Genomic DNA, 26747 nt, shown 5'->3' with positions numbered 1-26747 from the left:
AAAACATTTTAAAAGAAATCAATTCAGTTGTGGGCAGTAGTGCATGCATCTAATCCCAGCATTTTTGAGGCAGGCGCAGGTGGATCTCTGTGAATTTGAGGCCAGCCTGATCTATATAGTGAATTCTAGGACAGCCAGAGTTATATAGTGAAACCCCGTTTAAAACAAACAAAAATTAATCCAGTTATGTTTGTTTCCTTTCAAAAATTCTTTTATTAGTTTATGAGTGTTTGCTTGTATGTCTGTACACTAGGTGTGTGCCTGGTGCTTACCGAGGCCAGAAGATGGCATTTTGATCCCCTGGAACTGGAGCTAGAAAGTTGTGAGCAAGTCATGACGTGGGTGCTGGGAATAGAACTAGGTTTCCTGGAAGAGTCACTCATGTTCACTCCTTTTTTTTTTTAAATAACTTATTTAAATTTATTTTTAGCGTGAGGGTGTCAGAGCCATTGGAATTAGGATTGCAGACAGTTGTGAGCTGCCATGTGGGTGCTGGGAGTTGAACCCGGGTCCTTTGAAAGAGCAGACAGTGCTCTTAACCACTGAGCCATCCCTCCAGCCCTCATGTTCACTCTTAACTGCTGAGTTATCTCTTTATAGCCACCTAGTTAAATTTATTTCAGTCCTCTGTATATAGCATGCAAGCTCAGTTGTCTAGTGTGTTTTGTAGAGGGAAAAACATGTTTTGATACAAGTTATAAACCATTTTGAACCTAAACTTGACACATGTTTGTCAAGAACATTAAAGTGTTATTGTAAAAGGAGGTGTTTACATGCTGTGTAATACATAAAAGGTATTCTAGAAATTCCTCATTTAGCAAGTTCCCAAAAGTGGGTAGTTCGTTTACGTTCTAGTTGAACATTGATTAGAAAAGGGAAAGAACAGTTTTCAGTCAGGGATTTATCAAAAAGTTATGTTTCCCCAGAATATTTTGGAATCAAGCATTTTAAAGGTTTCCGTCAAAACCAGCAATAGGATTATTAAACATTCTAGCTTATAAATGTCAGTTATGTCCTTGTTTTCTAAAGTTGTTAGTAATTGCTTTCATGAATATTTCTCTTTTGGGGTATGTTGAAGAATCTGTCCCTCTGTACAGCTGCTCTCATGTACATACTGAGCAGAGATCGTTTGAACATGGATCTTGATAGGGCCAGCCTAGATCTTATGATTCGACTCTTGGAGCTGGAACAGGATGCTTCTTCAGCTAAGCTACTGAATGAAAAAGACATGAACAAGATCAAAGAAAAAATTCGAAGACTGTGTGAAACTGTGCACAATAAGCATCTTGATCTAGAAAATATAACGGTGGGTTGTTTCATTTTATAACAAATGAAGATTATGTTTAGAAAGTCTGATTAGTCACCATGGCTGTGTGGCTTTTGGCAAACCATTTAACCTTAGCCTTGTTTACAGCCTTCATTGACAAAGTTTTATATTAAGGTTTAGCTCTGATATTATTTCCTGTTCTAGTTTGGGTTACTTTTGCTGTGAAGAAAACCATGACTAAAGCAACTTGGGGAAGAAAGGATTTATTTTAGCATACACTTCCAGGTAGCAGTCTGTTGCTGTGGGAAGTCAGGGTAGAAACCTAGAGGTAGGAGCTGCTGCAGAGGGCATGGAAGAGTGCTTGCTAAAAAAAAGTTTTCTTTGGTTCCAAAGAACTTATTAAAATATTTAGATCCTTCTATTTGTAATACTAAGATTCTTATTAGTCAACCTTGTTTCATTTGTAAGTAATATATATTTGATTTCAAATATAATACATGCCAAAGTGAAAATTTTTCTCTTTTCAAATATGTGAGTTTGGATTGGGGACAGGGGGGTTGGACAAAAAAAAAAATCTCTTCAATCTTTGCTAATTATTCCTCCATTACATTTTAAAATCAAGAGGTTAGCAGGCTGAATGGTAACTACATTACTATCTTTAGCCCTTCTGATTCCTTTATTACATCAAGAACCAGATTTACTCTTTGTTGGGAAGTAGCTTTAGGCTTTAAAACCATAGGCTCAAGGCTGGAGAGGTGGCTCAGAAGTTAAGAGCGCTGACTGTTCTTTCAGAGGTCCTGAGTTCAAATCCTAGCATCCACATGGTGGCTCACAGCCATCTATAATGTAACCTGATGCCCTCTTCTGGCCTGTAGATAAACATGTAGACCACTATAAATAATAAATAAATAAATCTTTAAAAATAAATAAGACCATAGACTCATAAAGACAAATGCTAGCCTAGTTGTAAATGTGGAATGTGTGTGTGCGTGTGTGTGTGTGTATGTATGTATGTATGTATGTATGTATGTATGTATGTATGTCTATATACATACACCCTTTTGTTATGATAAGGAATATAGTAGTTGCTACATCATCCTGTAGTATAAAATTTAAGACATGGTATGGTAAGAAAAGCCAGCTTCCTAGGAAAATAAAAAAATAATGAGCCAGAGAAGTTGAAGGAAAAAAAATGTGGCTAACTGGTAAATATGTGGGAAATGCTAAACCATTGTTACCACTTTGTACCTTCAGTCTGTTTAAATTAATGACCATTCCATGTGAACATTTATGGCCACTGACATTTCCATACTTTCCTCCTTGAAATGTCTCTTAAGAAATACATTACTTTTAATATTTTTTTTCATAAAAGCAAGCCATATGGGTGAACCACAGTTTCTTTCGTGTAGACTATTCTGATAAAATTAGAAGTTAATTCACCTGTAAAAGCACTTACTTTTCTATTTTTGACTTACTACATTTTAGTAAAGAAAAACAAATTCCTAAAGTTAATGCATCAGAATTTTTCTGGCTGGGTGGTGATGGTGCATGCCTTTAATCCCAACATTGTTGAGGCCAGCCTGGTCTACAGAGCTAGTTCTAGGACAGCCAGAGCTATACAGAGAACTCCTGTCTTGAATCCAGGGGGGTGGCATGGGGTGAGAGGAAATATATTCTACACCTCAGTATTCATTAATTGTGTTTCTGGATTTTAGACTGGTCATTTAGCTATGGAGACATTGCTATCCCTCACTTCCAAACGAGCAGGAGATTGGTTTAAAGAAGAGCTCCGGCTTCTGGGTGGTCTGGATCATATTGTAGATAAAGGTCTGTATACATACATGTAAACACACACGATGATATTGTAGATAAAGGTCTATATACATACATATACACAATGGCACGTGCCTTTAGCCCCAGCACTCTGGAGGCAGAGGCAGGCGGATCTCTTGATTTCAAAGCCATCCTGGTCTACAAAGCCAGTTCTAGGACTGCTAGAGCTACATAGAGGAGAAACCCTATCTTGTAAACACAACAATAAGAAGAGGACACTATGACCAAGGCAACTTAGAGAAGGGCTTTCAGTTTCAGAGGGTGAGTCCATGACTGTTATGGCAGGGAGCATGGAAACAGGCAGGTGCAGTGCTGGAGCAGTAGCTAAGAGTTACAAGCTTGGCGTATAAGCACTGAGTAGAGAATTGGAGACAGAGAGAGGAGATGAGTGGGAACTCATGAGTTGTTTGAAATCTCAAAGCCTATCTGTAGTACAGACCTCCTTTGACAAGCCCATATCTCCTAATCCTTCTAAATAGTCACACAGCTATTGACTAAGTGTCTAGGTACATGATCCTGTGAGGGCCATTCTCACTCAAACCATTGTGCTTAGTATCAAGCATGAAGTAATGTTCACATTGTAGCATATAATGTGTGGGGGCAACTTTTGATGTTAGCTGAAGAATAGTTATTGAAGTTTTATATACTAACTTTTGTCCATTTCTTTTTGCCTAGTAAAAGAGTGTGTGGATCATTTAAGTAGAGATGAGGATGAAGAGAAACTAGTGGCCTCATTATGGGGAGCAGAAAGATGTTTACGAGTTTTAGAGAGTGTAAGTATGAACAACTGCATAGGGGGAGTCATTTATAGTTGTGATTGTATATGGGTATAACCCACCTGATGATGTGTTCTGTTCCCTGGAGTTTTACCTTTGTTGATCTGAACTAAAAAGAATTCTTTTCACAACTATCAGTAAATGAGCATTTTATCATTTTAAGAATGTATTGCTTTGCTGGATATGCTTGTGATCCTAAAATTGGGAGGGAAGATTGAATTCAAGGGCAGCATGGCCTACATAAATAAGTCCCTGTCTCAAAACAAAAAGCTTCTGTTTGTGTATTGTTGCTTGGAATGAAAGGTACATACAGGTTTGTTTATATGTACCTGAATTTATAGTTTTCTTAATACAGAATTCTGTTTTTGGTAAAAGTACTAACTTCTTTATTAAACAGTCATTTTTTTTTTTAAGTATGCTTTTGTTTATTCAGCTTTTGAGTCAGATTGTAAGCACAAGTAAAAAATATTTGACTTTGGAAATAATACTGTTGTGTGACAGTAAGTATATTTTGTTCTTTGGTTGTTACACATGACTTACCCTAGTTCAGTGAAGGCTGCAGTTTCAGTGCCAGTGAATTTTAGGATGTATAATTGCTGATTAAGTGGATTGGTTAGGTACTTTTAAAACATGGAGGAGCTCTTGGCATACATAAATGAAATTGTTCTTTCTCCTCTGGTGCTTTTTACTAGGTAATACATTATTTCTTTACATAAAAGATATTTTAAATGACTGTGTGTGGTGGCATACACCTTTAATCCCAACACCCAGGAAGCAGAAGCAGGCAGATTTCTGTAATTTAAAGACCAGCCTGAACAAGAGTTGAGTTTTAGAATGGCTAGGTCTATGTAGAGAAGACCCTACCTCAAAATCAACAAAACAAATAGACATTACAATTTAAAAGTAAAATATTTTTTATACATGAGTTTAAAGTATCAACTTTGTAAGTTGGAGATTTTTCTGTTTCAAAGTACTTGACAGTTACAGTACATGTGATGACTAAATTATGAATAATTAGAGAGTGGTATCTTACTTTTATGATAAATCAGTAGTTTTTAGTTGGAATCTCACTGTGTAACTTTAGCTGACTATATAGACCACGATGGCCTTAGACTCACAGATGAGCCTACTTCCTGAGTACTGAAAGTTTGTGAGAGGAAATTTTATTTTCCTTCTTCAGTTGTTGTCTCGGAGGCTTATTGCTCCGTCTGCAAACCTAGGCCTAGCACTGAAAGCTTTGAGTCTCCCTACAATCTAATCTAGGCCTAGAATACTTTCAGCCTTGAGACTTATTGCTGAGTAAGCTTACCCTTTCTTGTTCTGACTGAGTGCAGGGCCGGCCTGTTTAACTCAGCTGTTCTGGCTCAAACTCCTCTCCATCTGAAACTCCTCTCCATCTGACTGACTCATTCTGGCTTTGTCGGTCCCTGAATTGCTCGCTTGACTCCAAACTAACTCAGCAATCTGCTCTAATCTTCTGGCTCCTTCTCTTTCTCTTCACCTGAGTGTAATCTCTTCAACCCATCTCTCTATTACTGTGCAGTAAAGTTGACTCCTCTCTCTCATTGCTTCTTAAGTAGCTTCCCCTACTCTCCTGAGAGTTGGGTGTACCCTATTCTGTCAAGTCTTTCTCTGATGCCTCATTGTTTTCTGCCATTCAGTTAGACATTACTTTGAAACATAGGCGCTTCCTTCTACAAACTAACTTTAACTTCATTGTTTGGAATTAAAAGCATGTACCACCACACCTGGACCTTTCTTTACCTGAAACGTGCTCTATACCAGGCTTATCTTGACTCAGATCTGTTTGTTTCCGTCTCCTGGACTAAAGGCATGTCTGTATTCCAGCTGGATTACACAGACCTAGAAAGTCTTTGGATGTGGTCTCATGCCAGAGCAGCCATGTTCTGAATTAAAATTCCTTTACAGAAATTAAAGATATATGCTACATTCTAGGCAGTAGTTCTCTTATTTTAATTGAACCTATAGGTTGTAGAGGTATGTTTCTGCATCAGTGCTTAATAAACTTTGCCACTCACATTTTTTTATCCAATAAATTTTAATGTGACCCTCAATATATTAACAATATTGAATAGGTATATAAGGCAAAGCATTTTAAAAATTAAACAAAGGACAGAATCTTAAACATTATTTTGGTTTTTTATTTGTTTGGTTTTTGTTTTTGGAGACAGTTTTTATATGTAGTCCTGACTGCCCTAGAACTTGCTGTGTAGACCAGGCTGGCCTCAGACTCACAGAGATCTACCTGTCTCTGCCTCCACCTCCTGAGTGCTAGGATTAAAGCCATGTACACCACCGTGTCCGCCTATTAAACAGCAATTTTTTAAAAAAGATTCTTTGGTTTGTTTTTCAAGGCAGGGTTTCTCTGTGTAGCCCTGACTGTCCTGGAACTCTCTCTGTAGACCAGACTGCCTCAGACTCACAGAGCTCCACTTACCTCTGTCTCTGCCTCCTGAGTGCTGGGATTAAAGGCATGTGCCACCACTGCCTGGCTTAAACAACTTTTAAAGTCAGTCACTCTTCTAACACAATATATAATCAGAGAGGTATACTTTGATACACATTGAGGAAACCATAAAAAATCTTTGTTACATTTAGTCAAATGACTATAAGACCACAACATTTTGTGTATATTGTAATATATACCTTAAAACAGACTTGTTTCTTAGCTGTTTGAGAAATGGTTGTTGGTGTGTGGCCTGTCGTCATGATGCACAATGCTCTTGTTGTATGATAGAACCAAGTGAAATCAAACAAGCTGGGGACTGGAGAGATGGCTCAGTGGTTAAGAGCACTACCTGCTTTTCAAAAGGACCTGGGTTCAATTCCCAGTACCCACATGGCAGCTCACAACTGTCTGTAACTCCAAGCTCTGACACCCTCACACCAATGAACATAAATTAAAATTAAGTAAAATCTTAAAAATAAATAAGTAAAATAAATCAAGCCACTGGTAAGCATTTCTTAAAACATTTTTGATTCATTATGCATTTGATTTTTAATAAATTTTTGGTTGTTGGTACATTGAGAAATTTTCTACATTGCCAGGTTTTGCAACCCCCACATTTAATTACAATTCTGTGCATCACAAACTAGAGTTTAAGAAGTTGTGTTCTTAGATGACAGAATCTGTTTCATCTTTGTATATTTTAAGGCATCAGGTAAAGTGTGGTATTATTATTATTATTATTATTATTTTGTTTTGTTTTGTTTTTCAAGGCAGGGTTTTTCTGTGTAGCCTTTGCTGTCCTGGACTCACTTTATAGACCAGGCTGGCCCCAAACTCAAAGTGATCTACCTGCCTCTGGCTCCCGAGTGCTGGGATTAAAGGCGTGTGCCACCACGCCTGGCATAAGTATGGTATTATTTATGTAAATGAAAATTATAAATTGTCATAGTCATTTTATATCCATTCCTTTTAGGTAACAGTGCATAATCCAGAGAATCAAAGCTACTTGATAGCCTATAAAGATTCACAACTCATTATTTCATCAGCTAAGTAAGTTTTACAAATTCTCTTCATTATTCATTTAAAACCCAGGAAATAAAGTTTTATTCTGTTTCTTCTTTAATGTGTTGTCTGTTAGTTTCCTGAATAAGTACATTGTTGAGCAAAAGTTAAGAGTACAGATTTAAACTAAAATGCTTTGGTGAGAATTGCAGCTCCTTATGTTAACTATAACCCTGGACAAGTTATTTTGTTGTTGCAAGTTCTTTATGGGGAAGTCAAGAATTGTGCCTAGCCACTAGGGTAGTTTTCACAACTAAAAAAGTAAGTATATTTTAACATATCATAGATACAGTGTATATAGTATATATATAGGTAAATTGTTTGTTTTGGTTTTTCGACACAAGGTTTCTCTGTGAAATAGCCCTAGTTGTCCTGAACTGGATTGATAGACCAGGCTGGCCTTGAACTCAGAGATCCACCTGTCTCCCGAGTGCTGGGATTAAAGGCATGCGCCACCACGCCCAGCTGGTAACGTGTTTGTTAAGACATTTTAAGTGGTCTTAAGGTGTACGTACATATGAATATATAGAAATGAGTTAAATTCTTCTTACATGTAAGGCCTAGGAGAACATGGCTTAGTATATTGCAAATGGTAAATATTTTAGTCCTTTTGTTTCTGTCTCACTTTCCAGATCTTTGTGTATCTCCCTATCTAACTTTCATCACAATTAGGTTAATGCTGTCACCTCAGTTTTCTGTGCATCCAGTCCTGGTTCTGTCTTACTACAACAGGTCCTTTTTGGCATTGCTGTCCTAGTTTTGGCTCTCTCTGCCCTAGTTCTCTGGCCTTTATCTTAGCTACCATTATGCCACTGGGATTTAACTTTCTCTGGGTCTCTGCTTTGAAAAACTAATCTTAAATTGCAATTCTATATGACCTTTTATTTTCTTTGTAAAATTCCTTATGAAAGGAACAATTATTGAGGTATGAATGGCCTAGCTTATCTATTTTAACCTCTATGTGGAGAATTTCAGATGAGAAATGTACACAGAATACTATGATAAACTCTTACTACTCAGTTTGAGTAATATCTGGGCAAGCCTTGTTTCTGTCTATAACCTCAGCCTTTTTTGTGTGTTACTTTGAAGCTAATATAAATGCTGTGTCATCTATTTCCTGTTTTGTGTTGCTTTTGTAAGTTTTATAGGATGTTAGTATCTCCCCCCCCTCCCTTTTTTTTTTCCCCTTTTCCCGAGACAGGGTTTCTCTGTGTAGCCTTCCTTGGCTGTCTGGGACTCCCTTTGCAGACCAGGCTGGCCTCAAACTCACAGAGATCCACCTGGCTCTGCCTCCTGTGTGCTGTGATTAAAGTCATGCGCCACCACATCTGGTGACATTATTATCCTTAACGCATGCAATTTTTCTTTACTAAGGAAGTTTCTTGAAGATGAAGTCTGTTTCTGATTGCATTTTATTTGACAAGTGGTGGCTGTGATTGGTTGATTGGATTACTGTTGTTTGTTTTGCTGCTGCTGTTGTTTGTAGCAGTAAGGATTGAACGTGTGCTTTCACATGTACCAGACAAGTGCTTTATCATCAGTCCTAGTCCCTGTTATTTTTTATTTTAAAAAGTATATTATTTCTGCTTTTGAAAGTCATTTTTAAATAATTTTTAATCCCTGAAAATTTCCTTAGTATTGAAATGTTTAGTAGACAGATCTCTTGCATAGAGTTTTCTGGTGAGATGCTTTTAGGAGTGGTGATAAAGGTCAGAGTTCGATGTTTGGGGAATAGCACTCGCCTGGAACTTTTAAGAAAACTCTCATTTATACTCAGTGATACTTAGGACAGACAGTTCAGTTACTAATAACGGGGATTCTGTCAATATCCTCAAACACCAAAAGATCAAATTATTTGGGTTTGTTCTTATAAGAACATCTTCCAAACCAAAGAACTGTAAAATATTAGGAACCATATGGAATTTCCTCATTATGTATTAAAAATGAGCTAGTAATAGATTAAATATGTTAAATTTTTCTCTAAGGGTTTTGTATGGTATGCAATTCATGAAAAGTAAATTGACAAAGTCAGCTTTCTGTGTCAGTTTATCTGTGTCACACCTGAAAAGTATAATGGATTTGATGTTTAAAGATGCCTTTGGGGTCTGGAGAGATGACTCAGCAGGTCAAGGGACTTGCAGTATGAACTTGACCTTTGCTCAAAGCCCAGAACCCTTGCAAAGATAAAAGGAGCGGCATCATCCCTACAAAATTGTCTTCTGACCCCCATGTGGGTGATGTGGTACCTTCGTCCACACACATCATATGCATATATTAATAATAAAAAATTACAGATAGTCTTCAGATATAGACCTGTATAAGTATCCTATCTTCTTGTATGTGTCAGGTCTTGGGGACCATTGGGGATAGCTGCCAGAAGACCTGTTAATTTGAATGATCCACAGCTAAAAGTAATGATTTGCCTTAATGTATGCCAGGCATTTAATACTCTTAATTGAGTGATTTAATTTAAACGTGAAACTATACCTGCTAAGAAAACATTCTCTTCCTTATTTGCTAAACAACTAAGTGAAATTGAGAAGTGGATATTATTTCTTAAAAACTTATGAGGCAGTGCGTGGTGGTGATATATTTTGTGTTTGAGGTGTCTGTAAAATGTGACAGCTCCTGTAAGTAACGCACCTGTGTTTGTTTTATGATTGGGGGCGGGGTGGTTGTTGTGGTATTTGTTTGGTTTGAGACAGTATTTCACTCTGCCTAGCCAGTAAACTCCTGGACTAAAGCAATCCTTTTGCTTCTCCCTCCTTCATAGTAGAGACTATTGACATGTGGGGGAACTATAGACAGGCACTACTATGCTCAACATGGAATGAACTTAGAACTTTAACTTTCTTTAGAAAGAGAGAAATTTTTTTTTATTAAGTATACAGTGTTTTGCCTGCATGCTGGAAGAGGGCACCAGATTTTACTATAGACAGTTGTGAGCCACCATGTGATTAGTGGGAATTGAACTCAGGACCTTTGGAAGAGCAGGAGCGCTCTTAACCTTTGAGCCATCTCTCCAGTCCTATAGAGAAAATTTAAAATTTAACAGCTAGTGAGATTATCAGGCATATATAGTACATTATTAGACATTGAACGTAACTTTCAAAATAGGAAAACAAAACCAAAAGAAAGTTTTTGTTTTCAGTAAATAGAAACTGTATAGCTTTTTATTATACCATAATAGTATACATTTTCTTTTCTCTTAAGAGCATTACAACATTGTGAAGAACTGATTCAGCAGTATAACCGCGCTGAGAACAGCATATGCATAGCAGACAGCAAACCTCTGCCTTACCAGAATGTAACTAACCATGTGGGCAAAGCAGTGGAGGACTGCATGAGAGCTATCATTGGGGTATTGCTTAATTTAACTAATGATAATGGTAAGTAATATTTTCTAACTGAAAAGTTATACGTTTATTATATAATTATATGTTGCACATGGAAATAAGCTATTCTGGTTTTTTATATAGTGATTTATAATATTCCATAATATAATTGACTTACTCCTATAGTCATAAACTACTTTTAGAACTGCCTAGTAGATTAGCCTTGAAATTTCAAAACCATGTATTTCAGTAAAGTTATAGTTAGGCAACTTAATACTTTTAGTAGTTGGGTATGGTGGATATACTTATAATCTTCACACTTGGGGAGGCTAAGGCAAGAGGAATGCCACGAGGTGGAAAAGCCAGCTTGGGTGCATAGCAAGGATTACAGAGAAAAACCAGAACTAGGAGAAAAAAAGAAAAAGGAAAACAAAACAAAACCCAACAACTAAAAGCTCATTAAATGTGGTTATATGTCATCAGGAAGATTTTGTTTCTCTTCTTACTGCAGAGTGGGGCAGCACAAAGACGGGAGAACAAGACGGACTCATAGGCACAGCGATGAACTGTGTTCTTCAGGTTCCAAAGTACCTACCTCAGGAGCAGAGATTTGATATTCGAGTGCTGGTGAGTGACATGATCACTTTGTATTTTATCTCATCTTTAGGCAATTAATCTTTTGATTTAGTTTGGATTTAAGAATCTGTTGTTTTAGGCTGGAGAGATGGCTCAGAGGTTAAGAGCACTGGCTGCTCATCCAGAGGTCCTGAGTTCAATTCCCAGCAACCACATGGTGGCTCACAACCATCTGTTATGAGTTCTGGTGCCCTCTTCTGGAGTGAAAGCACATGTGGAGACAGAACATTGTATACATAATAAATAAATAAATCTTAAAAAAAAATGATATGTTGTTTTGATGGATCCTCATGAACATCCTCATATTTTTTTGTTTTTATAAAATATCCCTTATAAAAATAAAAGTATAATCTGAAATAGTGGTTAATAACTGAAGGAGTTAAGCCATGTATGTAATCCTAGCACTTTGGAGGATGGAGTAAGAGGATGACCATGAGTCAAGGCCAGGCTAGAGCACAGAAAGCAAAAATAGTTCCTCTGCTGTCTATTTAAGCCCATTAAAAGAAAGAGCAGTACCTTACTTAGTAGTTTTTTAAAAAACAGTTTTACTGATGGAAAAATTCTGCTTAATATTTTATTTAACAATAAAAGTTACATATATTACATTCATTACATTATTGTTTGTGATAATTATGATTTTAAATGTTTTATAGGGTTTGGGTCTACTGATAAATCTGGTGGAGTATAGTGCCCGGAATCGACACTGCCTCGTCAACATGGAAACATCCTGTTCCTTTGATTCCTCCTTCTCTAGTGGAGAAGGAGATCATAGTTTAAGGCTAGCTGGACAAGTTCATGCGGTTCAGGCTTTAGTACAGGTGAGCAGCAGTGACATAATTGCAAATTATATAAATTCTACAAGGTCTACTGTGCACTCAGAAAATGAAAAACGTCAACTGACCCCTTCAGCCATACCTTCCAGATTCCCTGACAGGGTCCCTAGGTCCTCTGGGGATTCTTGGACTGGTTTTGAGAACTGCTAGTTTGTTTTTTCAAAGTTATTGTCCTATACATACTGTCTTCAAAGTCTGTACATTTAGCACATCTTTTAAGGTCTGCTTAGCATTTGATATTTAGGTAATTCTCATTAATAACTTGGTGCATTTCCCAAATAGTGTGGATGGCTATATTAGGGGCTTTTTGTGTTAAACACCATAGCAACAAAAGGAAAAGATGATTGAAGGCAAGGAATTTGGTGTGTTGTCTTGAGTGTATGGAATACATAGTAGATAGAAAGCATCTCAGCTCGAATTCTTCCTGAGAACTTTTGTATTTATTGTTTATATTTTTAATGTCTTTCAAGGAAGTCATGTTGTTTTACCTAGTGCAGTTTAGTCATTGTTTTTCCTTCTGCTTAATTTATCCAACATGTGTAGGTTAGTTGTTTTCTTTTGTTTTTTCATTTTAAAAATTAGTAGGGTGTTTTGTTTTTTTGGGTTTTTTTGTCTCTTTAGTCTTCATAATATTACCAGGATTAAGGACAATTATGGAGACTTTCAATCTTGGAAACAGTATATGAACTGTTACTAGATTACTTAAATCTTAGCAGCATTTATACTTTAGCTTTGGTTTTCAGTAAAATGTACTGCGAAAGCTTTTTAAAGACCAGATATTCTTATTTAAAACAAGTACATGTTGGTACTTGATGTTTTAAATTTTGTTTTGAATTTCCATTCCTGTCCTTCCTCTCTAGTGCCTCCTGTATCCCTCCCACTTCCTTAATTATAATTTCTGTATGTGTGCATCTTCATTGTAATTGTGTGTGTAAGTTTATAAGTGCAATCATTTGCAGTCATTTAGTTTTGCTCATATGTGTCAAGTACTAACCTCAGGGTCTAACCCATTGATCTCTTTTTTAATGATTTTCAAAAATAATTTCTATTAGCTGTTTCTTGAGCGAGAGAGAGCAGCCCAGTTGGCAGAAAGTAAAACAGATGAATTGATCAAAGATGCTCCCACCACTCAGCATGATAAGAGTGGAGAGTGGCAAGAAACAAGTGGAGAAATACAGTGGGTGTCAACCGAAAAGACTGATGGTACAGAGGAGAAACAGAAGAAGGAGGAGGATGACGAAGAACTTGACCTCAATAAAGGCATGTTTATCTTGAGTGGTAATATATTTGCTACTCAATTTTCAATTTACATTGAAAATAATGTTTTTTTTTTCCAGTAATTCTTCCTAGCAGTGAGCATGGTGTGTGTCAGTGGAAGTTCACCTTTCTTGGTAGTTCTCCTTTACTCTGTTTAGAGTAGCAGCTAAGCTCAGCATGATAGTGCACATCTATAATGCTAGCACTTGACAGAGCGAGGCCAAAGGAACGCAAGTTGGAGGCCAACATGGGTTCTAAGGCGGAGGGGATGCATTTCTCAGATTTCGTTTGTCTACCTCACCTTAAACTGAGGTATTTTGTCAAAATTTTAGTAGTAGTTCTCAGATCTTACTGGGTAAAGAGCAATACATACCTAGCTAAAGGCACTATTCTTTACTAATGAATTATTGACATTGACTGCCTAATATTTCCAGAAATTATACTTACTTGTGTATAAATTGTGCAAAATAGTTATTTGTAACCATGTCCCTGAGGTTTTGGGGTTTCCTTGTTTGGTTTATCGAGACTGCTCTAGCTCTGGTTATCCTGGAACTCTGTGGACCAGGCTGGCCTCGAACTCTAGTATCTGCCTGCCTCTCCCTCTTGAGTGCTGGGATTAAAGGCCTGTGCTTCACTAAGGTTTTGGAATTTAGTATGCTCGACATTTTCCTCTTAAGGAGACTGATGCAGAGCCTCTTTTCTTTATGTTAAGCTACTCCTTCCCTAAGTTCTGATACTCTAAGAAAAAAATGTTTTAAAAAACTTTTATTTATTATGTATACAATGTTCTGCCTGCACGTACGTCTGTAGCCTAGAAGTGGGTATCAGGTCTCATTATAGATGGTAATGAGCCACCGTGTGGTTGCTGGGACTTCAGTGCTCTTAACCTCTGAGTCATCTTTCCAGCCCAGAAAATATTGTTTCTAAGAAACTTAGCTACTCCGATGGGCAGCTCAGGCTTCATGTGGATCCACTAATAAGGAGAGTGGGGCTGTCTCTAACATGGACTCTGTGGCCTGCTTTTCCATCACTTCCCCCTGAAGTTACTGCTATAGGGAAAGAGGATGAACTCAGTCTTGATGCGACTTGATGAGCTGGGGTGGGTGGTAGGGGTGCTCCCCTTTTCCGAGGAATAGGGGATGGAGAAGAGAAGGTGGGACTAGGAGGAAAGGATGGAGGACTCTATGACTAGGAGATAAAGTGAACTAATTAATTTATAATAATAATAATAATATGATGATGATGATGATGGAGATAAAGTGAACTAATTAATTTATAATAATAATATAATGATGATGATAATAATAATAAATAACTTAGCTACTACATTTTTTCATAGTCTCTTATTCGAAGGCCTGTGGTTCAATCCAGATAAGCTTTGATAGTTTAGTGCATGATATGCTCATAGTTTTGTTTAAGCAGCCTTATTAAAAAATAATTGCTCAGGCTAGAGAGATGCCTCAGCAGATAAGAGCATTGACTTCTTCCAGAGGTCCTGAGTTCAATTCCCAGCAACCACATGGTGGCTCACAACCATCTATAATGTGATCTGATGCCCTCTTCTGGCCTGCAGGTGTACATGTAGGCAGAACACTGTATATGTATACATATACATACATATGACTATGCATATAACCATTGCATAGTCTTACTACATTTTGTTTTTCTCTTAGTCCATTGATGAGCAATTGTTTCTACTATCCAGCTAGTACAGTGATGTTGTTTTCCAGTGTGGAAATAATACATGAGGGTTCCAGTTTATTCACACCTTCAGGATTACCTTGAAGGGTTTTTTGTTTGTTTGTTTTTTGTTTTTTCCTTAGTCATTTTAGTGGATGGAAATTTTATTTCCTTTAAAGAAATATTTATTTGAGTCTCTTGCCTATGTTTTAATCTGAGTATTTGTCTTTTGTTGTTAAATTGAAAAAATTCTTTATATTTTGAGTATCTTACCAGATAAATCGTTGTGTACTTCTCTTTTGTGAGTTGTCTTTCACTTTGTTAGTGGTATCCTTCTCAAAAACCAATCTTTATGTTGCAGTTTAGTTCTTATATTTGGGCCCCTATTCATTTTGAGATAATTTTTACTAATTTGGGATACTGAATTGTTCATGTATCACGTTTAGTAACTTTTAAGGTGATAGAAAAAAATAATTGAAGTTATGGAGTTTGTAGCAATTGCTCACTCTTACAACTTTTTATTTAACTGTTTCAGCCCTTCAACATGCTGGCAAACACATGGAGGATTGCATCGTGGCCTCCTACACAGCTCTGCTTCTTGGGTGTCTCTGCCAGGAGAGTCCAGTAAGTGATTAGTTCAGAAATGCTTTATGTCTCTTTAAAAGTTGTGCGACAGCTTCATGTCATTACCTGATGCTGTTGTTGTTGGTTTTTTGAGACAGGGTTTCTCTGTGTAGCCTTGACTGTCCTGGACTTGCTTTGTAGACTAGGCTGGCCTCCAGCTCTCAGCGATCCACCTGCCTCTGCCTCCCAAGTGCTGGGATTAAAGGCATGCGCCACCATGCCCGGCTAACATACTGTTTTTTTTTACCCCTAAAGAATTATAATCATGCCAGCCAGCATTTGTTCGCTTTAAAAAAATGTTCCTGTTCATACCTGCTTTTTAATTTCAGAAGAACTTTTGGTTGGTCACAATGTTATTTAAACATTTTTTTTTCCCTCTGTGGGGGGAAATGTTTAATTTTCTAGACAGTTTCTTTAAAAAAATTTTTTTTTAATACAATGAACATCTTTATTTCCTTCCAATAAAGGCTTTCCTAATATTGAGATGGAGCAAATTGTAGATCTTCATGGCTTTTGTAAGAACTGAATTATCTACCAGAGTCAAGCTTTTAAAGATATTAATTAAAAAACAAACTAGTGGGGCTCATGATGGAGCTCAGCTATGAATGTGCTTGCTTAGTTACGTATGAAGCTCTGGGTTTAGTCTCTAGTACTACTTAAAAGTTATGGCAGTTATTCCTGGAATTCCAACACTTGTGAGCTCAAGGTGGGTGGATCACAAATTGAAGATTATCCTCGGCTAAAAAGAAAGTTTGGTGGCAGCCTGGGCCTAGAGACCTGGTTTCCAAAAAAAGTAATGAGTTCTATGACACTAATGCTTTTAGTGTCATAAAAAGGATATCATATAAGAAGTTAACATAGTTTAGAGTGAAAAAGACTCTAAAATATTAATGATCTTTTCAGGATAGTTCCTAAAGAAAGAATGCATTAGGTACAACAGGAAAGTTCTTGGTGTGAGTGGTACTGTCCCTTGTAGTGCCTGTAGCTGATGTAAAAGACACTAAAGGGGTAGTATAAAGCCTGTGCTCTGTTGGCCAAGCCAGATGTGGCCTAATTTATTGGTAACTTCTGCAGATGTTTTGTTGTTGTTTTCTTTGGTTAAAAATTAAAAGCACTCTTCATGGGCAGGAGAGATGGCTTAGCTGTTAAGAGCACATGCTGCTTTTCAGAGAACTGGGAGTTTAGTTCCTAGCACCCATGTCAGCTTGCTCATAACCATTTTTTAAGTCCAGCTCCAAGGTATCTAATGCCTCTGGCCTCCACCATCACCTGCATTCTATGCCCAAACCCACAAGCACACATATATACCTACACATAGTTAAAATCACCAAAATATTTTTAATATCTAAAAGCACTTGTCATGGTTGTAAGGTGACAATACCTAAGGTCCCATCTAGTTAAGTAATGTCTCACAGGACCTCCTCCCGCTTTTCGTTATGACATCATTCTTGGATCATTTGTCTGGCTGAGCATTGGACCACATGTTTCCCTCTGAACCAATTTCAGGCTAGGAAAATGAGATTACTCTTAGTGTCTTAAGTTCATAAGGAATAGCTGGGTGGTGATGGCGGTGGCGCACGCACGCCTTTAATCCCAGCACTTGGGAGGCAGAGACAGGCAGATCACTATGAGTTCTAGGCCAGCTTGGTCTACAAAGTGAGTCCAGGACAGCCAAGGCTATACAGAGAAATTCATCAGGAATTATCTCTGAGAAATATGTGTCTACATAATTAGGCTGTCACACAGAAGTGAAGCTTATAGATATTGGAAAAACAAATATAAACATTAAAAATACAATGTAAATAGGATCTTGCAGTTACTTTGAGTGCTCCCTTTGGAATATGTGGCACAGGTAGGTAAAGTGAGAGGTCAATAGTTACCTTAATTTCTAATTGCTATGATAAAGTACATTGAGACAGTCATGTATACCTATACCTAATAAAGTTGAATTAGTTTGATATATGAGCCTTATGTGGCTGTCTGTAGCTTTTGTGTCCCTCAAAAACAGGATTGTGAATTTATGGACAATATTGTGGATTCTTGAGCCACAGATATGATATATTAGTTGCCTTGTCCATCCTTATAATTAGGAAACTAGATGCCACAATAAATACACAGTAAATTGGCTTTCCCACTAAGGAACTGGAAGGGATAAAACATATAGTCAGGTGCAGGAAGAGCTGTCAGTGTTCTTTAGCCTCATGCTTAGGCAGTCCAAGAAACTCTTCTCATTTTCTGTTGCCCACCCTGACTGGTAATGTGTTTGTTTGTTTTAGCTTTTTGAGGCAGAGTTTCTCTGTGTAGCCTTGGCTAACCTGGACTCCCTTTGTAGATCAGTTTATTCAGTTTGTTTGCAGGTCATCTGATGGACGCAGTTCCTCTGTTAGTGTTCTCTCTTTCAAGATGACTCTAGTTTTTGGCAAGTTGACAGAAACCTAACCAGCATAATCTATATGCATGTTTGTGCCTCAAGAATGTGCCTGGTGACTAGAGGCCAAAAAGATATCAGGTTGACTAGAACTGGAGTTAGAGACAATTATCAGCCATAACTATGTAGGTGCTGGGAACCAAACCCAGGTTCTCTGGTAAAATACCCAGTCTTCTTAACTGCTGAGTCTTTTCTGTAGCCTCTATTTTATGAGTTGTTTTTGTTGGTTTGTTTTTTTTTCCGAGACAGGGTTTCTCTGTGTAGCTTTGGCTGTCCGGGACTCACTTTGTAGACCAGGTTAGCCTCAAGCTCACAGCGATCCACCTGCCTCTGCCTCCCAAGTGCTGGGATTAAAGGAGTGCACCGCACCCCACCACCGCCACCACCGCCATCACCGCTACCTGGCTTATTTTATGAGTTTATTACATCTTTTCTGAGGTGTTTCTTGCCATTATTTCACTTTATAATTGTATAGGTACCCTAGTGGAGGAATAGAAGAAAGGGATCTGAGGCTGTTGGTAATTTCTTTAAATTAGAGTAATAAGTAGTCTCTTCCTTTCACCCATCAACAGAAGTCAGGGTTTCCTTTTTATCCTTTATGTCGTATTTTCAAACTCTTATGGTTTTTAGTACAGATGAGCAGCTCAGAAGGTCCTTTTCTCCTTTTCTTTTCTTTTCTTTTCTTTTCTTTTCTTTTCTTTTTTCTGTTTTTGGGACAAGGTTTCTCTGTGTAGCCCTGGGTGTCCTGGACTCCATTTGTAGACCAGGCTGGCCTTGAACTTAGAGATCCACCTACGTCTGCCTGCCAAGTTCTCAGGATTACAGGCATGCACCACCATGCCTGGCCCAGAAGGTTCTTCTTTTATTCTTTCTGGAGCTTTAAATTACACTTGTTGTTGTTGCTGTTGTGGTTGCTGTTGTTGTTGCTGTTGTTGTTTTGGTTTTTTCCGAGACAGGATTTCCTGTGTAGCTCTGGCTGTCTTGGAACTCACTCTGTAGACCAGGCTGGCCTTGAACTCACAGAGATCCTCCTGCCTCTGCCTCCTGGGGCTAAAGGCATGTACCACCACTGCCCAGCTAAATTAAGCATTTCTAAACATAATGAAATAATTATCCCTCTTGGGATTGATCCATACTTTGTCACAAATGATGTGTTTAAAGCTTTAGTTAATTCTTGTAATTTACTTTTGTAGCATGGATATTTTTCTTTAATCCCTTTGATTTATAAGCAGTTCTGTGAGTATAGTTTGTCTACACATTTAATGGTGCAGTTTATTTCACACCTTTCTCTTTGCATTTCCAAAATAAATATTCACGGATATTTCATTATAGCTCTTGCTAGCTTTGCCTTTCCTCCTTTCTTTCTGTGGGCAGGGTGGTATGGAGTGGGGAATAGACCTGAATGTGTCTGCTCATGGGTAAGTGAATATGGAATAGAAGCAACTCAGCAGTTTTGGAGCCCTTATAGATGCTCACTACAGGGTATGTAGCAGAGCCGACGACACTGAGTCACAGTATCATTTTCTGCCAGCTGACTGACTGTTTTTAATCTGTTTCTTCAGATCAATGTAACTACGGTAAGGGAGTATCTTCCAGAAGGAGATTTCTCTATAATGACAGAGATGCTTAAAAAATTCTTAAGTTTCATGAATCTTACTGTAAGTAACTTTTATTACATATTTATATGAGTTTTTTATTGTTTTCTAGACAAAATCTTATACTGCAGCCCAGGCTGGCAATCCTTTTGCTTCAGCCGTTCAGTGGTAGAATTATAGGTATAGTTGGTGGACCTGTATTTTTAAATTTAAATAGAATACATTGATGATGAAAATAATAATGGCCATAGTGTTAGGCTCTTCCTCACTGTGGCAAAATATTTAACATAAGCAGCTTACAGAAAGGTACTTTCTGGTTTACAGTTGGAGAATTTTTAGTTCAGTGTGGCTAGGGTAGTGGGGTGGAATGGGAGAAGACCTTGTGGTGGCCAGAAAAGAGAGTGTATCTGTTTCCTCCTTGTATCCCAGCTGGGCCTCTTGCCTGCGGGATGGTGCTACACACAGATAGAAGATCATTGTGACAGATGGAATGATTTAAGTTCACTGTGCTCTTTAGAAAGTAAACTTGCTTTAATACATCTTTTAAAACCTTTTTGTTGAGTATTAACCGTCATTTCCTTTCTTCCTTGTTTAGTGTGCTGTTGGAACAACAGGCCAGAAGTCTATTTCTAGAGTGATTGAATATTTGGAACATTGCTAGCTGCTTTACCTTTGCTTCAGGTGCTTGGTAATGCTGGAGCTATCCTTAGACAAAGAAAAGACATGAAAGAAGTCCTTGAAGATACCAAGAGCATTCATCAGTATCATTCGTGTTTGGATTTTTATGATCACCCGATTCTTCATCTTGCATTCTGCATTTGCTAAATGACAGTTACTACATCAATCTGCAGCTATCAAAAATGAGGGGAAAGGTTCAGGCTGTTAACAATCCCATGCAGTATTTAAATACACTTAACTCGGCAGAGTCTATACCCTCCCTTTGTTCCCTTGCTTTATTTTGGGCAAGGGTTAAAGGGGAAAATTTGTGCTGCTGTTAGTGCAACTGCTGTGTATGTTGAGCCACTGTTGTCATGCCAGTCAGGTGCAGAGGCAGCTTAGCTACTGAGGTATTGAATGTTCTGAGGACATTCTAGACAACAGCTTAGTTCCTTTTTCAGGCTCATTTGCTTTTGCTTTTTGTTGAATGATTCCAATCGTAAATAAAGCTTTTAATAATTTTGTGAATTTTTTTGGTTGTTGTTCCCTGAACTACTGTCTATATTTAAAATTAGATGGAATCCAAAGACACAAGGGATTAATAGTATATTTTTTTATTCTTGATTAGGTTTGGGTGTTGAACTATTTTTCACTTCTGAGACCATGACCATATTCAATATCATACCATTACGTGTCATAGCTATAGGCACAAGAAAACAAATAGCAGTTTGAGGGAATATTATATTATATAAGATAATGTGCCCTGTTAAAGGATTAAGCAAAAATAGACAAACCCAGGGTAGTTTACACTTAATGCTAGGGAGGCTCTTGAAACATTGTTAGGTTTTGAGAGACGTTCTCTAGATATATTTTCTAATGTTCAGTACAGTAAATATAAGGAAGCTAAAACACCAATGTGGAATTCGTTTTTCCAGATAGCGTGTATATTCTTCTATAGAGTGACAGGATCAATTGCATAAGCGCAAAGCCTTAAAATTGCTGGTGTAGAGAAGACCCTTTTTTATTCAGATTCTTTGTTTATAGAACAGTTGTTTAGAAAACAGTTGTGGGACACACAGAACATGGTTTATAGGTTAAATTTCATAAGTTTTTGGGTTTTTTGTTTGTTTTGTTTTCTGTATTGTTCAGACCACTGGTTGTACGTTTTCCCCTTTTTATTAAGTGGCCTGAGAACAGGCTTTCCAGAGATGTTTCATTAATACTTTTAATTACCTTTCAGATAGTTACATCACATTTCTTCATTGGATTTGTAAAACTTGAAGCCATAAAAATATTAGTTTGGTGTGTATTGGGGAAAATAGCTAAAAGTCTAATTTTGACTCATTTTAGACTTTGTTATTTCCTTGTATAAAGTAACAAACCGGGGCTCTTGTATCAGTGCCAGCTGTAATGTTTTTTAAATGCAGTGGCTGCCTTCTATTGTCTTCCTATTTTTGATAATGCAGATTGTTGGGAAATCTATAAGGAAGTAACTGACTCTAGGCAAATTGTTTTCTTCCTTCTGCCCACCCAGACCCCTACCCATTACCTTTAAGAACACAATAATGCCAGTGTAATGTGGTAACTTGAGATTGTATTTGCCCTGAGTACCAAACTAGTTCAGCGAACTTTTATGTTCACAAATTTCCTTAGATATATTTTAATTAATTATTTTAAAATACATTGATATTTATTAATCATTGGATTTGAGGAACAGATTCTTGATTGTGGCAGATGTTAAGGAACAGTAAACAGTTGGATGAGATCATCAGGGCGAATTACATTTTTTCTGTTACACTGGTAATCATTTGATAATTGATTTACCTCAGTGTTTAACAGTTTTTTGTTTTGTTTTGTTTTAAAAATAATAACTAATTGTCAAGCACTGATAGAGATGCAGGTTTTGGTGGGGTGGGTTGTGAGGAAGGTACCACCTTACCAACTGCAGTGCATTTGTGTGTTTTTAATCCTCAGAGAACTCTCATTTTAGGGTACTTGAGGCTGACTTGCAAATTAATTAAAGTTTTAAGGTAACCTTTTTTTCCATTGTAAATATTTCTGTAAATACTACCAGTTGGATATTAGAACAGTAGGATACTTTTCTGAATCCAATCCTATTTTTATTTTATACAGTATTTCTCAGCTGTGATCTTTGGAGCAAAAGCCAACGGCAGGAAAAAATAGTTTGTACCAGTTTCATGAAGTATGTCTTTGGGTTTTTGTAAATAATTTTAACTCAAATAAAATTGCTACTTTAAATACACATGTTGTCTTTAACATAAGTCTATTGACCTGTTTTGAAGGAAGAAGCCTCAGAAACTTGATAAGGCCAACACACTGTGTCACTTTAGCATAAGTCAATTTTTAAAAAATAGTTTATATACTAAATACTGGTCTGCATGGCAGCAAGCACATGGGCTAGGGATGGTGGTTTTCTGCGTGTTTAGTTAGATTCTTAGAATACTTGGTAGTGTTGCTTTAAATCTTCTGGCTTTCTGAATGCCTGCAAGCTTATCTGCTGCTGAGACTTTTATAGCCACCTTTTAGCTTTTAAAGTTTTTCTTGTCAGCCTTTTAAGATTTTCACATTTACAAGTAGATTCCTCAACCTTTTTTTGCTGCTTTAGTCACAAAAGCAGATTTCAGGATTTTCCGCCTAAGTTTCCTATCCACTCTCCCCATTTGCACGCCTACCCAAGTGTAAGACCACATGTAAGAACAGGCAAAAGAGGCAGGTTCTAGACTTGGAAAGACCTAAATTACACACATGGAATTTGATGCCCAGCTTTGGTACTTGCTGCTAACTTTGAGCAAATTCTTGAAACCTACCATTTACCCAGTTTCCTTACCTACCTCATGGCTGTAAAGATTAAATGTATGTGAAGCATTATTATTAATGTTCAAAGTTTAGTGTTTAGTAAGTGGTAGTTTTTACAATTTTTTTTCCTTTTTACCGTTTTATTGTGAGAAAGTAAATATGTTCTGAAGATGAAGTAGAGTACTTGTGACTATTGAGGGCACATGTACTGGTGTCTCCCATCCCTGGGTTGATGGTTTGGGCTTTTAACACCAGTTCTCCAGGTTACTATTTCCAAACTTGGTCTCATTTAATCTTTTCATTAGTAATTCATAAAGCAGGGGGAAATTTCTAAAATGTTTCAGGGTTTGTTTGTTTTGCTCCCTCTTCTTAAATTAGAATGATCCAAAGAGGTTTGGACAACTCACTGTTGATGGAGTTCTGGTGGATGTTGTTAAGTAACTTCATGTAGAATGTCTTTTAACACAGAATTTGAATAAATTCTTTCAAGTGTTTTGGTCAAACCTCTTTCTGACTAACTTCTGTGTACAGTTTGAATACTCAAAATGCCATGTGCTGAATTAAGGACTATAAGTTGAAAGTCATGTTTTTATTCTACCTAGATCTTACATTCTCTAAGAATCTGCTTGCTGGCTAAAATCATACTATAGAGAGAATATACCAAAGATGTCCACAAAATCTATTACTATTGAGGCTTTGTGGACATCCTTGGTACATTCATTCTCCGGGTGCTGTGGTACACGCCTGTAATCCCAGCATTCTAGGAGACAGAGGCAGATGTAGTTCTGAGTTCCAGATCAGCTCGATCTACAGAGTGGGTCTAGAACAACCAAGATTACACAGAGAAACCCTGTCTTCAAAAACAAAAGCTAGGGCTGGGCGTGGTGGCACGTGCCTTTAATCACAGCACACGGTAGGCAGAGGCAGGTGGATCGCTGTGAGTTTGAGACCAGTCTGGTCTACAAGGTGAGTCTAGGACAGCCAAGGCTACACAGAAACTCTGTCTTAAAAAAAACAAAATCTGTGTGTGTGTGTGTATGTGTATACATTCAATATGTATGTTAAATGTAGGCACAATGAACACTCCAATTGAAGGCAGCGATTGTGAGACTAAACAACCAGGAGATACTGAATGAAACTGCGTGGTTACAGGATTTGTTGATTTAGTATACTAAAAGATGTGGTAAAGATGCATATCATAATTCTTAGAGCACCCCCCCCCCCAAACAAAAACAAAACACCTGTAGATACCCTTGCTTTTCTAGAGTAATTAAAGTGGAACACAAGGAAAGTGGAATAGAAAAAAGTTTAAAAACCAGCAAGAAGTAAAAAACAGGACGATGAGGTGGTTCAGTGGGTGTAGGTGCTTGTTTCCATGCCCTGCAGCATGAGATCAATCCCCCTGATGCACCTGGTGGAAGGAGTGGATTGAACTCATGCAAGTTGTCCTCTGGTTCACACAAAACAGAAAGCATGGAGGAGTTCTATCTGCAAGAGGGCTATGCCAGTGACGCCCACTAAATGTAGTGGTCGTATTAATTGTATTAACTGTAGGTAGACCCAATGCTCTAGTTAAGGAAGAGAGATTGTGAAACCAAACAACATAAGAGATACTGAATTTAAATCAGAGGTAAAAAAAAAAAAAAGAAGAAAATACATCATGCAAATGCTAATGAAGTATTGATGATGACAAACTTTGAGGCAGATTAGTGTATTTTCCGAAGGGCATATTGTAGTCATGAAGCATGGGATGTATACAAAATAAAACTGTACTTCTAATACCGTGGAACTCTTATAAGTATGTATTAATTAAAAAATTTCATTTTTTCCCCCTTTTTCTGTTTTTTGAGACAGGGTTTCTTTGTGTAGTCTTAGCTGTTCTGGACTCAACTTTGTAGACCAGGCTGGCCTCAAACTCAAGAAATCCACCTGGCTAAAAAGTTTTATATTTAAATGTAATTGTGACTACTCAGGAGGCTATGTCAGGCCAGTCATGTAAGCCCAGGAGTGGAAAGGCTGCTCGGACACTAACATGTCTCAATAAGTATGTAATTGAATGAGAAGGTACAGAAAGTATGAGTGGATGAGTTACCTTAATCTAAAATTCATACATTATATTGAACATGATTTTTTAAAATTGCACATGAAAATTTCACTAAGATAATACTAGGGTTCATAAAACAAGTTTTGATGTGTTTCAAATGCCTGAAATTGAACAGAAGATGTACCTGTGAGTCAGCAGGCAAAACCAGTCATCAGTATACTTCAGTGTGACATGGGTCAATTGGTGAAAATCATAAGTAGAGTAAGAAAAGATACCGCCAATAAAAATAGAACACATTGGAGGGTTTTTACTTGTTTTCTACATCTAATGCAGCACTTAAAATTAAGGCTGTCATCTAATTGAACCTGAAATGAAATAGTTAAAACCCAGAATAAGTTTTAAAAAAGAAAAATCATACCAGAAATCAGTATACTAAAAAGAAACTGAAACCAAATAGTGTTTTTTCTTTCATTTCTTTCAAGTTAAGCCCTTAGGATTAAACAATGACTGTCAATACCAGGAATGAATGATGGAATGTTATAGAGCCTATGGATACTCAAAAGAATAAAGTGTTACAAATAAACCAAAACTTTATGACTTCAATTTGAAAATTAATCCAGAAACTTAGAAAACTGACAAGGTGAGGCCAGGGTTTGTGTTATATACATGTAGTTACAACATTTGGGAGGTCAATGCAGAGGAATCAAGTGTCAAAGGTTGTGAAAAGACATATGAGACTGTCCCCCCCCCCCAAAAAGTGGATATACATACATAAAGGAAAAAACAAACATGAAAAACCAAGACAACATGACCCCAAAGTACTAGTCCCATGGAAATGGCATCTCAGTGAGAGATGAACTCCTAGACAAAGAATGATTTAAAGTGTGCTTAATGAAATCAAAAGGGACAAATTAAGAGAATACAATTAAGAGAATTCAACTGTTTGAAATAAAGTTGATCATTATAAATGTAGAGCTAGAAAGACTGAAAATTTTCTGGAAATGTAAAGCAGTAAATTAAAAGATTTTATAAAGTCACTGATAGAGTGGGTCAAAGATAGGACTATGTGCTGCAGATAGGGTAGGTGAGATATTTAAAGATAAAGTACAAATAACATATATGGGGCACTATAAAAAGACAATACAAATTCTGGACCTAGAAAGATGAGAATTTCATGCTGAAGGCATGGAAAACATTTTCAATAACGTTTTAATGAAGTTTTCGTAAATCCAAAGAGATGCCCATTCAGGTAAAGGAAGCATAGCAGCAAATAGATAAGAACAGAAGAAACCTTTCCATGTTATAGTTAAAGCACCAAATATACAAAACAAAGTATTGACAGTTTAGAAAAGAGCACCAAGTCAAATACAAAGATAGACCCATCAGAATAATACCTGCTCTCTCAGCAGAAACTTTGAAAGCCAGGAAGGCTT

General features: G+C 37.2%; 1 protein-coding gene across 4 annotated transcripts in view; it reads left to right on the top strand.

Moving 5' to 3' along the window:
- Positions 1-22716, top strand: part of WAPL (WAPL cohesin release factor) — a 68599-nt gene extending 45883 nt beyond the window's left edge. For all 4 annotated transcript variants that reach the window (XM_084796797.1, XM_084796796.1, XM_084796795.1 and 1 more), the window contains exons 9-19: positions 1079-1306; positions 2983-3094; positions 3776-3873; positions 7320-7396; positions 10622-10797; positions 11255-11370; positions 12033-12197; positions 13265-13472; positions 15685-15773; positions 19764-19859; positions 20392-22716. In XM_084796797.1, coding sequence (XP_084652923.1) covers positions 1079-1306; positions 2983-3094; positions 3776-3873; positions 7320-7396; positions 10622-10797; positions 11255-11370; positions 12033-12197; positions 13265-13472; positions 15685-15773; positions 19764-19859; positions 20392-20457 — 1431 coding nt within the window. In that variant the 3' untranslated portion in view covers positions 20458-22716. The remainder of the gene's footprint in view (positions 1-1078; positions 1307-2982; positions 3095-3775; positions 3874-7319; positions 7397-10621; positions 10798-11254; positions 11371-12032; positions 12198-13264; positions 13473-15684; positions 15774-19763; positions 19860-20391) is intronic.
- The last annotated feature ends 4031 nt before the right edge of the window (positions 22717-26747 follow it).

The sequence above is a fragment of the Acomys minous genome (assembly GCF_964271855.1).
Source record: "Acomys minous genome assembly, chromosome: 9".
Classification (NCBI taxonomy): domain Eukaryota; kingdom Metazoa; phylum Chordata; class Mammalia; order Rodentia; family Muridae; genus Acomys; species Acomys minous.
The sequence above is the reverse complement of the archived record's forward strand: the minus strand, read 5'-3'. Positions and strand labels throughout refer to the sequence as shown.